The 15,122-nt window shown below is 36.1% G+C and overlaps 3 protein-coding genes across 3 annotated transcripts; all 3 read right to left on the reverse strand.

The window, feature by feature from the left end:
• Positions 1–2,837: 2,837 nt before the first annotated feature.
• Positions 2,838–3,668, reverse strand: LOC120265311 (protein NRT1/ PTR FAMILY 2.7-like). The gene has a single exon (XM_039273182.1). The coding sequence runs from the start codon at positions 3,666–3,668 to the stop codon at positions 2,838–2,840; it is 831 nt and encodes a 276-aa protein (XP_039129116.1).
• A 4,315-nt stretch (positions 3,669–7,983) lies between these two features.
• Positions 7,984–8,832, reverse strand: LOC120265313. Its single transcript, XM_039273183.1, has one exon. It carries the CDS (start codon positions 8,830–8,832, stop codon positions 7,984–7,986), a length of 849 nt encoding a protein of 282 aa, XP_039129117.1.
• LOC120264794 (protein NRT1/ PTR FAMILY 2.3-like) lies at positions 8,254–11,362 on the reverse strand. Its single transcript, XM_039272637.1, has 3 exons — positions 11,145–11,362; positions 10,807–11,024; positions 8,254–9,877 (listed from the first exon to the last, which is right to left on the reverse strand). Exons 1-3 carry the CDS (start codon positions 11,251–11,253, stop codon positions 9,317–9,319), a joined length of 888 nt encoding a protein of 295 aa, XP_039128571.1. The 5' UTR covers positions 11,254–11,362; the 3' UTR covers positions 8,254–9,316.
• Between the last annotated feature and the right edge of the window lie 3,760 nt (positions 11,363–15,122).

A 15,122-nucleotide genomic window follows, 5' to 3' on the forward strand; every position in this document is an offset into this window, starting at 1 on the left:
TGTTGCAATTAGATCTGTGTATTGAAGATGGTCTCGGATGGTCTGTTGCAGTAGAGGAGTTATTAGAGAAATGGCCTGCCAATGGTTGGTGTGGGGCTTTCTTCAATGATGTTGTCAAGTGCGATGTTATCGACAACAATATGTCCGAGACATTCAATGGAGTGATGGTAGAAGCTAGGAGCAAACCAGTAATAAAAATGCTTCAAGAAATAAGAAGGTATGTCAAGGATAGTTGTTAAGAAGAGCTATACCATGAAATGGAAAGTTAATTTTGGACCAAACATAGTTAGGAAGCTTGAGAAAGAGAGGACCAAAAGCTCAAAATGGCAGGTTGACTGGAATGGGGCTGTAGAGCATGAAGTGTTCTGGGATGATATGTTGTTGTTAGAGAGGGAAAGTTATGTTGTTAGGTTGGAGAATAAGAGTTGTTCCTGTGGGAAATGGGACAAGAGTGGTATTCCCTGCTAGCATGCTTTGGCAAAAATTGCTTTTCAAAGAGGAGATCCGCTTAATTATTTATCTGTATGGCTCACCAAGGAGAAATACCTACAAGCATACCAATTTCCAGTGAGTCCACTAAGAGGCAGGATGTTCTAGCCCCCATGTGAGGAAGGTCCTCTGCTGCCTCCTATAAGCAAGAGGATGCCTGGAAGACCTACAAAGAAAAGGAGAAGGGAACCATTGAAAAAAAAAAGAAATACAAAAATTTCAAGATTTGGTAGGATCTTCAAATGTGGAATTTGTGGAGTTCAAGGTCACAACAAGCTGACTTGTCAGAAAAAACCTAACAGAGTAAATATTTTTTACTATTAATATGTTAACTGCTTATTTATTCCCATTGTGAATTCATTGTTCTCAAAACAAATTTACAATGAATGTGTAGGACACAACTGCAAATGTTGGCTCAAGTATCCAAGGAAGAAAAAAGGCTGATGCTGCATCAAGGCCACTAAGACAAGTAGGCAGTATGTATGCTGCTCAAATTTTGATAGTAAGTAAAATTTATGCTATTTTCAACCTAATGTTTATCAATACTCAGTGTTTGCTTATTGAATTCTAATGAACTGTTTGTGACTTACAATGAAATGCAATATCTAATTACTTGATTTTGCAGGGTGCTCACAGTGGAGAAATTATTGTTGGAAGGGAAATGATGCATGACACATCATATATTACTGCTAGTGAACTAATGGTATTTTTGTTATGTTCGCATATCATACACAACTTAGGGCATCATTAACTCTTTAGAGGATTAACACAATTTTTTGGGTTATGATATTTAGGCTAGGAGGGATGCAAGGCTTGCTGCACAAGCAAAACTAAGTAAAGAAAGTGCTCAACAGACATCTACAACAATTGATCAAAACTTAGATCTCCCAACACAATAGAGTATAACAACAGAGCATAACAACTGAAGCAAGGAAACACTTCTCAGCCTACCTCCTTTTTCTTTTGTATTTTTGACTCAACCCTGGATAGTGGATGTTTTGTAAATTGCCTGTCAAAACTGATGATATGTAGTACTGCAATTTTCTTGTCTACTAACAACAGCAATGGCATTTGGTGTGGTGTTGTTTATGCACAAATCTATGTGGTTTAATATGTATGACAGATGTGAAATTTCAACTATGCCAATGAAATATTGTTTGCAGTGTAGTCAATGTTTGCAGCAACTCTTTACTTTAATTAATGTTATGACAGATGTAAAATTTCAAAAATGGCTTTTCATCAACATGCACACCAGATTGCTTTTGAAAAGTCTGATTTGCTCTTTATCTGTTTATTGAGACCTTTGTTAAACCAAATTGAAGTGCATGGACTAGAAATACAAATTGCTAAGGTAATACGACAGTAATATTTAAGTCTTCAAGACCTTTTCTCTCTTCAATCTTCTTTATTTGTTAGCTAAATGTAATTGTCATTGAGAGTTGGAAAGACACTTTCAAGATCACCAGTTTGTTATCAAAATTAAATGTTCATTTTCCATGCTATGTTACAGCGGATGCCTGTTACTGAATTCATTGAACAACCTTGCATTCAAGATGACAACATGTTTAACAAAATCATTGACATTTACATGGCACGTCTCAAAATTTGATGGAAAATCATCTTGTTTGTACTACAATGTGATTGATCAACCACAAGATTTAAAAAACCTTGGCTGCACTGACGACACCTTGGAGTGATTGAGGGTTTGCAAAACCCTGGTTGCACTAACGAGGGCTTGGAGTGGAGGCTGTCGGTCGGTTGGAGGTGGGTGGGCTTCACCTGAGTTGAGGGGAAGAAGGGTTTCATATGGACGGCAAGTGTTCTCCACTGGCGCCGAGGGTGGGAGATGGAGGTGTGGGTTCTTCGGCCGGTTTGATAACAAATTCCCCATTTTGCAATTCGGATCCGATTTAGGATCCGGATCCGGTTGCCACCTTCTCACCTAGTCAGCATCTTTAAACCTTATTTTGTAATAAAAAAAGCCACGTCAATACAAAGAAACTACGAAGTTAACGTCATCTGCATCTCGGACTGAAAAGGCCCAAATCGATCAAATAGAAGGATTTAGTTGTACCAAAAAATATTGCAGGGACTAAAAGGGCCGAAAGTACATAATTATAGGGACCTGTACGGCAATTAAACCAAAAAAATTTCACTAATGGTTTTCTCTCCACCTTACAGTATTTATGTAATTAACTTACATATTTATAATATTGTTTTAATATCCTAACATAGGGTAATAAATATAAATAAAAAGAAATCATTATTCACCTGGTCTTTGAGAATAAAATTTTCATAATATGAACTACAACATCAACAACAACACCCAGAGAAGTCTACAGGCATTACTATTCGGAGTTTGCAGCAACAACTACGTTCTTGTCTCTCTTGTACTTATGAAGCTTAGCACACAAAATATAGTAAGCGAAGTTGATACTAGTCATCACTGTCAACAACCAATAGACATTCTCTAATCTAGATGAGTTCAAGTTATCCGGCAGCCAACTGGTGGTTTGCCGGACCACCGCCACCAGCCCTGTGCTGGCATAATACCCTATAGACAAAATGACGGCAATTATCCCGGTTGCTGTGCTTTTCAAAGATTCAGGAAACTCCTGGTAGTAAAATGCTATCTGTCCCGGATAGTGAAAGGCTTCTCCGACACCGGTGAACACATAAGGCAACACAAGCCAAAACGCCGACATTGGCGCAATCCAGTTAGGTTGGCTTTCAGCTTGGTGTTCATGAACAATGATTGAACGCCGTTGCTCAACGAGAGCGGAGGCAGCCATGGCGGCGATGTTGAAAACTTGGCCAATGCCGACGCATTGGAGAGACGTGGGAGTATAGGAAGTGAGACGGTGACAGAGAGGATAGATGGCACGGTCGAGGATGAAGAGAGTGAGGCAAGTGGCGATGGAGGCGGTGACGGAAAAGGAGCCGACGGGGACAGAGAAATGGGCGCCAAGGGAACGATCCATGTTTAAAGCTTGGAGGATGGAGAGGCTGACTTGGGTGGCGATGCAGACACTGATGAAGATGGTGGAGGTCCAGAGAGGAACAATGCAGATTAGTGTTTTTAGATCCTCTACTTCTTCAACAGTGCACAAGCTCCATGGCCGGGCTATGCTGCCGTCTATGGCTACGTCCCCTTCTTGTATCACCGCAGCTCTGTTCATGTACCTGCATGCATGCGTAGATTATACTTTGAAATTCAGTTCACTAAAATTTAATAAACGAGGAACTTTACATATATTATATTTGGATATATACCTCTAGAGAGGCAAAACATGACGTCAAATTATCAATAGTTGGATTATGATAAACAGTAATACTATCTGTTGTACTGTTCGATTGTTTATCAATGGTGACAGTTGGATTGTTAATAATGACGTCTATAAAAAAATTGATACTTTTAGTTTATCAGATTTTTTTTAATGCATAATAAATCTGTACTTGATTTATGTGGATGTTTGGATAATGATAAGAGTAACATGGAAGAAAAATTTATATAACCAACCATAAATAGTTCTCACCTGCTAGTGTATAAATGGATTTATATATTTCTATATAATTTTTTTGTTGTGCATACATATATATATGTATATGCATATTTGTTTATGTATATATTACTTCCATTAGAAGGCTGCGGTGGGAGCTCATGATGGAAAATACTTGATATCTCAGTGGACAATGATGGTCCATTCCCACAAACAGAGATGAGTTGCTATAATTGGAGATTATCATGCACGACCTCCCCACAACCATCATGCATGAGTCATGGCACTTACTATTCTTTTATTAATAAAAACTAGTTCCACTATAAGAAACTTGACTAATTTTCAATGGTAACATGTTGAACAATGGTGCAAAACCTATATACATCTAGAATTAAAAGCTCATGTTAATTTATCAACCTTTGCCATACCTCTTTATTTTACTTAATTTTTTAAATTATACTTAAAAATGTCATCTGTGATGACAAAAATAAACTCAGATCAAAGGATGTGATTCTCTAAAATTAGTGGAGAAGAAAAACACAAGGTCTTAACACTCACACGCTAAGAACAGAGAGCTGCCTTTTTCCAGACAATGCTTTCTCTACCTTGATTTTCATTTCAAAGTAAACATATATATCTCATATCATGCACTGACCCACTTCCATAACTAGTACAAAATATATTAAATGTAACTAGACACATGACACTAACTTTTCATTACATGACAACCAAAACAATCTATCACCATACACGTACCCAGCTTCCAAGTTGCTCTCGAACTCTCTCCAAACTTCTCTTCAGGTCTTTAGCTGATCTTCAACAGGAATGCAATCATAATCCTGCAAACACAGTCCAACAATTCCTCCCCTTGTTTGAGGATTATTCACTCCAAGCATGTTACACATCTGCATATGTTTTTGAACTGACAATGGTTTAGTAAAACCATCTGCAGCCTGACCATCTGAGGAACAAAACTTCAGATCAACGATTCCTTTTGCTACCATGTCTCTGATAAAGTGGAACTTAACATCTATGTGTTTTGTTCTTCCATGCTGAACTGGATTGTTTGCAATCTGAATGCATGCTTTGTTGTCACACCACATAACAAATGGATTCGCAAGCTTCACTCCACAATCACCTAGTACCCTGCTCAACCAAATTCCCTGACAAATTGCTGCACAGAGAGCTATATATTCAGCTTCTGTTGAAGATAAAGCAATGACCTCCTGCTTCTTTGACAGCCATGAAATAGCTCCTGAACCCAAACTAAATACAACTCCGGTGGTGCTTTTCCTGTCTTCTAAGCAGCCTCCCCAATCGCTATCAGAGAACCCTTCAAGATTTAATGAATCAGTTCTTTTATACCAAATGCCATAATTGAGAGTTCCTGCCAAATATCTTAATATCCTTTTTCCTGCACTGAAATGAAGTTTTGTAGGCTTGTTCATAAACCTGGAGAGCAAATGAACTGAATACGTAATATCAGGCCTTGAGTGAGTGATATACATTAATTTTCCAATCAAACTCCTATAGGACTTTGCATCAACCTCCCCTGAATTATCATCACCTTGAAGCTTTATGCTAGCACTGATTGGAGTGGGCATTGTCTTGCAATTCATCATGTTGTAGCTCTTTAGCAGGTCTTCAATGTATTTTCTCTGTGAAATGTGAATGCCTAGCTTATCTTGCTTCACTTCCAAACCCAAGAAATAACTCATTATACCAAGATCATTCATTTCAAACATCTTCTTCATTTCAGCCTTGAAAGACTCCACCATTGGTTGAGATGAAACTCATACACACCATGTCATCAACATAAATGCATATGATCAACACATCTCCTTTTCCATCTGATTTATAATATAATGTATGCTCATTAGAACTCCTTAGAAAACCTTGCTGCAAGAGATAAGAGTTAATTTTGCAATACCAAGCTCTTGGAGCTTGTTTTAGCCCATAAAGAGCTTTCTTGAGTTTGTATACCCATTCTTCTTTTCCATTCACCACAAATCCTTTTGGTTGTTCCACATATACTTCCTCTTGAATATCACCATTCAAAAAAGCAGATTTAATGTCTAGATGATACACAGTCCAGCCTTTGTGAGCAGCTAATGCCAATAACAGCCTCACAGTGTCCATGCGAGCTACAGGAGAAAACACTTCATCATAGTCTACACCTTGCTCTTGAGCATAACCCTTGGCTACTAATCTTGCTTTGTGCTTCATGATCTCTCCATCAGCCTTGTATTTTGTCTTAAATATCCATTTAAGACCTACAACTTTCTTGTTTTCAGGAGGAGCAACTACTAGCTGCCAAGTATCATTCTTTTGCAATGCATCCCACTCTTCCTTCATTGCTTCTCTCCATTCTTTGTACTTCTGTGTTTCTTCAAACAACAAAGGATCACAAGCATTAAGAGCAAAAGAACAGCTTTCATAGATATCCCTCAAAGTTCTGACTCTTAGAGGAGGAGAACCATCAGTTGGTACAATTCTTGAACCTCCATTTGTATCTTCTGTTTGGTTACCATGAGAATTATCTGATGAACCTTCATTTGTGTTATGGCCTTCTCCCACCTGTGATGCGGAGTGTGAATTATTTAACAGCCAAGGCACCATAAATTTCTGATTAGAGTCACATTTCTCTTTCCATTCCCATGATGCTTCTTCACAGAAAACCACATTCCTGCTAATCACCACCTTCTTTGTCTCTGGATCGAAGAGTCTGTATGCTTTTGATTCTGAACTATAACCAATGAATATGGTTTTTTGGGCTCTATCATCGAACTTTGATGGTTTAGAGCCACGCCAAGCTTCATATGGAGTTCGTCCTCGCACTGCTCGGGTTGGTGACAAATTGGATAGGTATGCTACTGTGGCAATAGCTTCTGCCCAGAAAAAGATTGGAAGATGTTTGGACTTCATCATACTCCGGGCTCTCTCCACCAGTGTTCTGTTCTTCCTTTCAGCTATTCCATTCTGCTGAGGGGAATATGGAGCAGTAAACTCGTGCTTGATTCCCAATTTTTCACAATAATTTCGAAATTCATTTGAGATGAATTCTCCACCACGATCAGTCCTCAGAGTTTTCAATTTCAAACCAGTTTCCCGCTCAACCATCACAAGAAATTTTTGGAAACAATTAAAGGTTTCATCCTTACTTTTAATAAAGTAAGTCCAGCTCATTCGTGAAAAATCATCAATGAGAAGAAAGAAATACCTGCTTCCTCCCATTGACTCCACCTGCATTGGTCCACACAGATCAGCATGGACCAATTGCAACTTTTCTTTGGCTCTCCAAGCAACTCCAGATGGGTATGGTTGACGAGTTAGCTTGCTATGAAAACATGCATCACAATATTTTAATTTTTGCAGTTTTGGCATTCCAAGCACCATATTTTTCCTCGTTAGAATCTGCAACCCTTGAATGCTCAGGTGCCCGAACCTCTCATGCCACAGCATAGCTTCTTCAGATGCTTTAATCACCATATTTGCAACAGCAGAACATGAGAATTCCAAAGGAAACATGTTATTTCTTGTACGTGAAATTTTCATGAGCTGGATGCCAGTCTTCACATCTTTAATGCTACATGAATTTCCTTCAAATATAACAGCATACCCTGAGGACATGAGTTGGCCCACACTCAATAAATTATGAGCTAGGTTGGGCACAAATTGGACATTTTGCAACAGCTTTGTTTGTCCATCTTGCAACTGTATGGCAACTGATCCCTTGCCAGCTACTTCAATCTCATTATCATCACCCAACCTCACCGTCTGTCTTTGTGATTCATCCAAACTATAAAATAGTTCCTTATTGCCAGACATATGATTGGAACATCCACTGTCAATTAATCAGATAGAGGATTCCAATTCTTCACTCTCTGTGTGAGCCATGAACAAGTTTCCAAATTCTTGTTCTGAAGAATTTTCAGCACATAGACTCGTACCAGTCCCTTTATCAAAAATCTTGTCTTTAAACCAACAATTTGCCTTAGTATGTCCATACCATTTTGCAATGATAGCATTGGACATTATTCTTGAATGATTTTTGCACTCCATGGTCTTCTCCACTTGGATGCCGCGGAACAAAGCCTCTGCCTCTTCCTCTAAACCTTCCTCTTCCTCTTCCTCTTCCTCTTGAGTAGTCTCTCCCTCTTCCTCTGGCTGCTCCTCTATCATGTTCTCTTGATGATGAAGCTTCACCCTTGACATTGAAAGCTTTTTCTTCTGGTTTGTCCATAAACCTGCTTAGTCTGGCTTCATGGGCCTGAAGAGAACCTGTCAATTCTTCCAAGCTCATCTCAGCTATGTCCCTGGCTTCCTCAATGGCTGTGACGCACATGTCATACCTCGGAGTCAAACTCCTAAGGATTTTAGATACTACATCCTCATTAGAGATTTGATAGCCCAAGCTTTTACTTTGATTAACAATTGTGATTACCCTTTTAATGTACTCTTGAATATCCTCAGATTCCTTCATTTGCAACACTTCAAACCTTTGTCTTAAAGTTTGCTTTCTAATAGACACCACTCTTGAAGGGCCATGATAAAGCTTCTGAATCAACTCCCAGGCTTCTTTAGCAGTTGCAAGGTCTTGAATTCTATCGAATATAGCGTCATCCACAGATTGCTGAATGATATACATGGCTCGTGCATCTGCTTGTTGGCTTTCTTCTTGCTGAGTTTCTGTACCAGTAGTCAAGACTCCATCTTCAACTACCTTCCATAATTTTAAAGACCGAAAAAGTGTCTTCATCTTAACACTCCACCTCTCATAACCCTCTCCCTTAAAGATAGGAAGAGTTGGAAGAGAAACTTCTGAAGAAGATGATGTAGCCATTGATCTCAATCACAGCTTGCCACCTTGCTGCTTTTCTGGAGAGTGATATATTCCTTCAACCTAGGCTCTGATACCAGTTTGATGACAAAAATAAACTCAGATCAAAGGATGTGATTCTCTAAAATTAGTGGAGAAGAAAAACACAAGGTCTTAACACTCACACGCTAAGAACAGAGAGCTGCCTTTTTCCAGACAATGCTTTCTCTACCTTGATTTTCATTTCAAAGTAAACATATATATCTCATATCATGCACTGACCCACTTCCATAACTAGTACAAAATATATTAAATGTAACAAGACACATGACACTAACTTTTCATTACATGACAACCAAAACAATCTATCACCATACACGTACCCAGCTTCCAAGTTGCTCTCGAACTCTCTCCAAACTTCTCTTCAGGTCTTTAGCTGATCTTCAACAAGAATGCAATCATAATCCTGCAAACACAGTCCAACAATCTGTCCACAAATCAAGAAATCTCAATGGTATTTTAAGAAGAAACCAAGATAACAATAATCTCGCCTGAAAGTTTGAGAAGGTGGTTGATCAGCTTTCTCCGATGGCCGGTGGTAGTAAGTCACTGTCTCTGTCTCCGCCGGCAATGTAAGCTTTCTCTTCCTAATCCCAGCCACAATGACACGTACAATTGCCGTAAATGGGTTCTCTTTCATCCCTGGCCGACGATAATACTTCACTCCAAGAAGCATAAACAGAACAACCAGAGCATTCACTGCTGAACAAATCCCATATCCAAGCTCCCAGCTAATGCTATCTTCAATGTAGGTAATAACAGTGTTTCCAATGACTCCTGCCATGTAGAAAACTATAAAGTACCAATTGAAGAAGATGTTTTGATCATCCACATTGCTCAACTGGTCAGCTCCCATGGTCATTGTGTTGAACCGTGAGCCACCAGTCCCCACAACGAGTAAGGCTAAGGCTGTGTATAAAAGTGCTAGTTGGCCACTGCTCGCCGCAGTGTGCGAGTTTGTTGGTCTAAATGCTTTGATTCCGGCTGTGAGTGTGAGTAAGATCATACTCTATATGTTTACACAAACAAACAAATAAAGAAAAATAATTAAAGCATTTGGGGATGATATATATATATATATATATGTATGAGGCTGTGTAGTCTAATAAAGTCTAAAGATTCAAAATCTACGACGGTGTGCACAATTGAATTTCAATTCAATAGTTTTGAGATATGAATAAGATTATTATATTATAAATTGTAGTTCAATCATTTTCAGTATGGTAATTCAATAAAACACAATCATCCAAATTTATTTTTATCCTTTATATATAAATATTAAAAGAAAAATGTTTTTGAAACTCAAAAATTTTTAAATTTTACTAAAACCTAGTAGGAACTATATGCCCTTTCATAATGTGTATTTTTTATACATATTTTTTTAAAATATTGACCACCACATATAGGATTTGGTCATCTACTTTTTAATTGGATACAAATGTACCAACAACCTTATTGTATAATGATTTTGTAATATATGTATATACAATAAACGTATATATAGATATATATTTGTAAATCTATCGGAAAAGAGATTGAGTAGTTGTGTTTGTACTGTTTATTTTTTTTTTAATAAATTGATGATTTATTCATTTTATTCAAAAAAAAAAACCAAGATTAGGGATTTGAATTTATGATCTTTACTATGTTTGACCGGATCATAAAAAACAAAAAAAGTTTTTTAGGAATGAGACTTTATGCCTAAACATTAGCTAGATATATAGTCTGTGATATTTTATTTTTCCGCCTAGCCGTTAGGGAGGAAGCGGTGTGTATGGCCTTAGCTATAGCTTGTGGGAGGACTCGAGCGCCAATTGACCTAAAATCTAGTGGTAATTATTACGATATATATTGAAATATCAAACTTATTTTGACCATAAAACGTACAAAGTCCACCTTTATAAAAAATATAAATAAAACAAATAAATAAAAACGTACAAAGAGAGAGGCTACTGTAGAGAAGGTGATGACGGGGAGGCAGCCGAAGAAGGAGTCGGAGATGATGGCGCCGAGCAAGGGTGAGAAGCTGGAGGAGCCATTGATGATGTTGAAGAGCTGAGCTGCGTCTATGCTCTTGAAGTTGTAGTGTTTTATCAGATATACTATGAAGTTCCCCATGGTTCCACTGAATATCAATGACATCCCAAATACATTCCCTTGCAATCAAATTATAATACAAATATAATTAATATCAGAAGAATATATATAGTTTCATTTAAGCTTCCAAATTAATTGAATATATATCGAGAAAATTAACTATATATATATAGATGTACCTATGATGAAGGGAAATGTGATCCAACCTCCTTGTTTTGGAGTTGTTTGTGATTCATGATCATGAGCAACATCTGATTGAGACTGATCATCTTGTTCCTTGCTAGCCATTCACAACAACTTGTTTAGGGTGGAAGAGGATGATAAGATTCAGAACTGGAGCTAGTAGTTGAGATCAATGGAAGCATTTGAATCTTTAAAAGCCACAGAAAAAGTTTGAATTAGTGTTATAGAAAAATGATAAGACAATGATAACGCAATACACGAGGACATTTTAATAGTGTTAATTAGAATGCAATGAAGTCAATATGAAAAGAATTTTGACAAAAAATATATATAAAGAAATTAATATGAGCCTGAAATTCACACTAACCCCCAAGATTGATCACATGAGAGAGACTTGAAAATGATTTTATAATTGGCTTCTTAGCCTAACTTGTATCATTTATATTGAAATATCATTTTTTAAGGAATCAATAAAATTATTTATTGTAAATTGAATTTTGAACTCCCAATGAGATGCATTAACTTACAGATTTTTGTAAAATAAAAAAAAAAATCAGATTGATCGTACAAGAGATACTAATTAACTTTAGATCTCTTCATCAGGTGTATAAACTTACAAATTTTGTAATATATATATATATATATATATATATATATATATGAGAAGAAGAAGATTTGATCACGAGAGATACCTACTTTTGGGATAAGGAGAGATACCAACTTGGAAAATGATATATATTGATTGACTACTTTCAAGCAATTAATAAAATTATTTAATGTAAATTGATTTTAGATCCTAATGAATTGCATCATGAACTTCTAGATTTTGTAAAAGGAAAAAGAAATAGCAAAAAAAGGATTGATCACCAAGAGATATAAACTTGAGAAATTATTTATATATATATCCACTTCATTTAACTTGTTTCCCCTTATTGAAATATTATTCTTAGAAGATCAATAAAATTGTTTGATTACAAATTAACTTAAGATCTCCTAATGAAGTGCATAAACATGTAGATTTTGTAATCTATTGCGAAAATGATTATTTTTTTGCCACCAATATTTTGCATGTGGTCATAAAACAGGGGAGAAAAAGAAAATTAAATAAATCACTTTTGTCTGCCTTTGAAAGCAAGCTTGCCTCCATGTGGGCCAAACACTATCAATTGCTTCTATCCCAATATATAAAGGATTCATTCACTAAAGTAACTCTTGAATCTTTAGATTGAGTCAAATGATTTGATTCACATTTAATACGTACGACATTTTAATTTGTGAACACTAGAGTGGTCATTCATTTCATGCAAATTAAGTTAATTTGCACATATTAAATACTTTTTACCTGTGGGCAACTGTCACGCACTGAACTTTGTTGCACTGACAAATGGCCGCAGACTTACAGGACGGGGCCCAGTGAACCTGCAAGGCCTAAAAACCTAAACACAGACTAGGAATAGAAAATAAACTGACAAAATACCAAATAAGAGTACAACTTAAGGTTTACAAGCAAACTCGAAAACAAGGCAAATGAAATGCAGCATGACCTACAAGGAGGTTCTTAAACAACAATATAACTGATACAAAGACATAAGCCATAAGACATAACTCTAAAGAAGACATCTACTGGAAGCCTCCTAAGATCCCTGGGTCTACTGCTCCTGATCTGAAAAGGATTTAAAATAAATTCATGAGTTCACTAGCCTAGTAAGTAATTCAAAACAAACTGAAAACAAAAAGTTCAAATATCAAATTTGTACAAAAATCAATAGCACCAAATAGTATTATCAAAACCAAAGGATAAAACATAGATAACAAAATCCAGAGTATATCTCCAAATTCACTGTATGTGCAAAAGGTCATTTGTTTATCCTCGGTGACAGACTCGAGACAAAATAACAAAAATTATTTATTTACCCTCGGTGACCCGAGACTGAATACCAGGTAGCCGTTGATTATTTCACCAAACGGACACGATGCGAAACTGCAGTCTCATTTTCCCAAAATTACTTGTCGACAAGACCAGGGTTTAACCTCCCACTGACAGGGTTGCATATTGTTCATTTGGAGACTAAAATATTCAGACGGATTCCAAAGTCAAGAATATAGAAATTTCACATGTATCTTCCAAAAAATTCAGGTAATATTATAAAGTAAATAAATAAATAAACAATAAATGAGAAAACAATTAATTAAATGCAAAAGAAAATACCAACTTTTCCAACTCTTAACCTGGCTACTATTATGAAGAAATAGTAACAAGAATTTAAAATTATTTTACCAAAAACAATGTCACGTAATATCCAAAACAATTAAATAATTAAAATAAATACTAAATACACAAAAGATTCCCAACTTCCAAATCTTGCCAGACTCCCACATTAAGAGGCACTTGAAAGGTAAATTTCCACTAAAAACATCTCATAAAGAAAATGATAAAATAATAATGAATAAATAATTACCCAAAATCTACCAACCCTCTAATTCTATTTGAATGACTAAGATTTTAATTCCATATCGTCATGTTGTATGATTGGATGGTAAAAAATATTATTATAAAAAATTTGGTTGACAAGGGAAAAGTAAATAAGCATAAAGATTGGTAAGATAAAAATACTATGTTCCAACTAAGTCTAGGGGTTATTTATCTAAGATATAAGCAATAAAATGTGATGGCATTCCCCAACATAAATTTCAATGAATAATCACAAATAATTTTCAGAAAATTTCAAAGAAATGAAATAAAAATAAATAAATAAAAAATAAATAAATAAATAATAAATTTAAAATTAACAAAATTTTAAATACAAGGGTTCAAGGGATTACTTACTTGACAATAGTCTAATCCCAATTGAGATCCAAATAAATGCCTCACGGTGGTACTATAATAAAGACATCGAACTATGTCTAAGTTCCTAATTAAAGGAACAATGGTATGAAGGGGTCTACAAGCAAGTCTAGCACAATTCCACAATTAGTGGTAATAACAAAGGTGTGAGACATGGACATGGAAAAAATAGAATGAATAGCAATATTTAAGAACAGGATGTGAGAGAAATGAAGAGGAAATTACATCTCTCAGCATAATGGCAGGTTAAAGCATGCATGCGTGCAGTGTATAAAAACCACATGTATGTGGCTGCAGAACTAACCTATATGAATATATATATATATATATATACTACAATTAGAAGGCAGCAAAGGTCAATATGCAGGTATATTTATACTATGCTTACTGGTTATAGAATCTAAGCAAGACACACTAGAATCTTCAACTATAAGAATGGTAAAATATGAAGTATCATGGACATTATTTGAGAAGCACTTTGATATCTAAACATTGGACTACAACTTAGAGGTTTCCAACATTTTGTTTTCCATGAAACCCATGCACTTAAGTAAAGCTTAGGAAAGGTAACAAGACCAACATGGCAAACAAGGTGTGTAATAATATAAGTCCACAATAAACTAGTTATGCTAAATAAAGCTTCAAGCTAATTTAAAAATCTGTAAACTGAAACAAAAAGGCAAGAACAAAGCTTTATGCTCACAAACTCTCTACAACTATATAAGTAGGTACAAGTATGAGAAACCCTTTACAAGGGCGTCTACTCCATGCAAGCTTGGATCTTTAAAACATAATGTATAAATATATGGGTAGTTCCATGAGTAAAACTTAAAGATAGTTTGGAGGCCAAAAACTAATGGTATTCAAAAGAAACAAGAGTGTTCTAGCATGCATAAAGGGAGGGTGTTCATGCAAGGATAAGCACAATAATCAAAGAAACAAGGTAGTGCAATCTCATGCAAACCTAAGTACAAGCTAACAAAAACCATACATGAAAAAAAAGGAAGTTAGCTTCCGGACAAGGTAGACAACCTTTAGCAAATACCTCTAGGTTGTTGACAAGTTGAAGAGCTCCTCCCTGGTTTGATCATCGCCGCTACGGTGCTCCGGTAAAGCTCTTCAATCTTGA

Source organism: Dioscorea cayenensis, chromosome 7 (genome assembly GCF_009730915.1).
Source record: "Dioscorea cayenensis subsp. rotundata cultivar TDr96_F1 chromosome 7, TDr96_F1_v2_PseudoChromosome.rev07_lg8_w22 25.fasta, whole genome shotgun sequence".
In the NCBI taxonomy this organism is placed as follows: domain Eukaryota; kingdom Viridiplantae; phylum Streptophyta; class Magnoliopsida; order Dioscoreales; family Dioscoreaceae; genus Dioscorea; species Dioscorea cayenensis.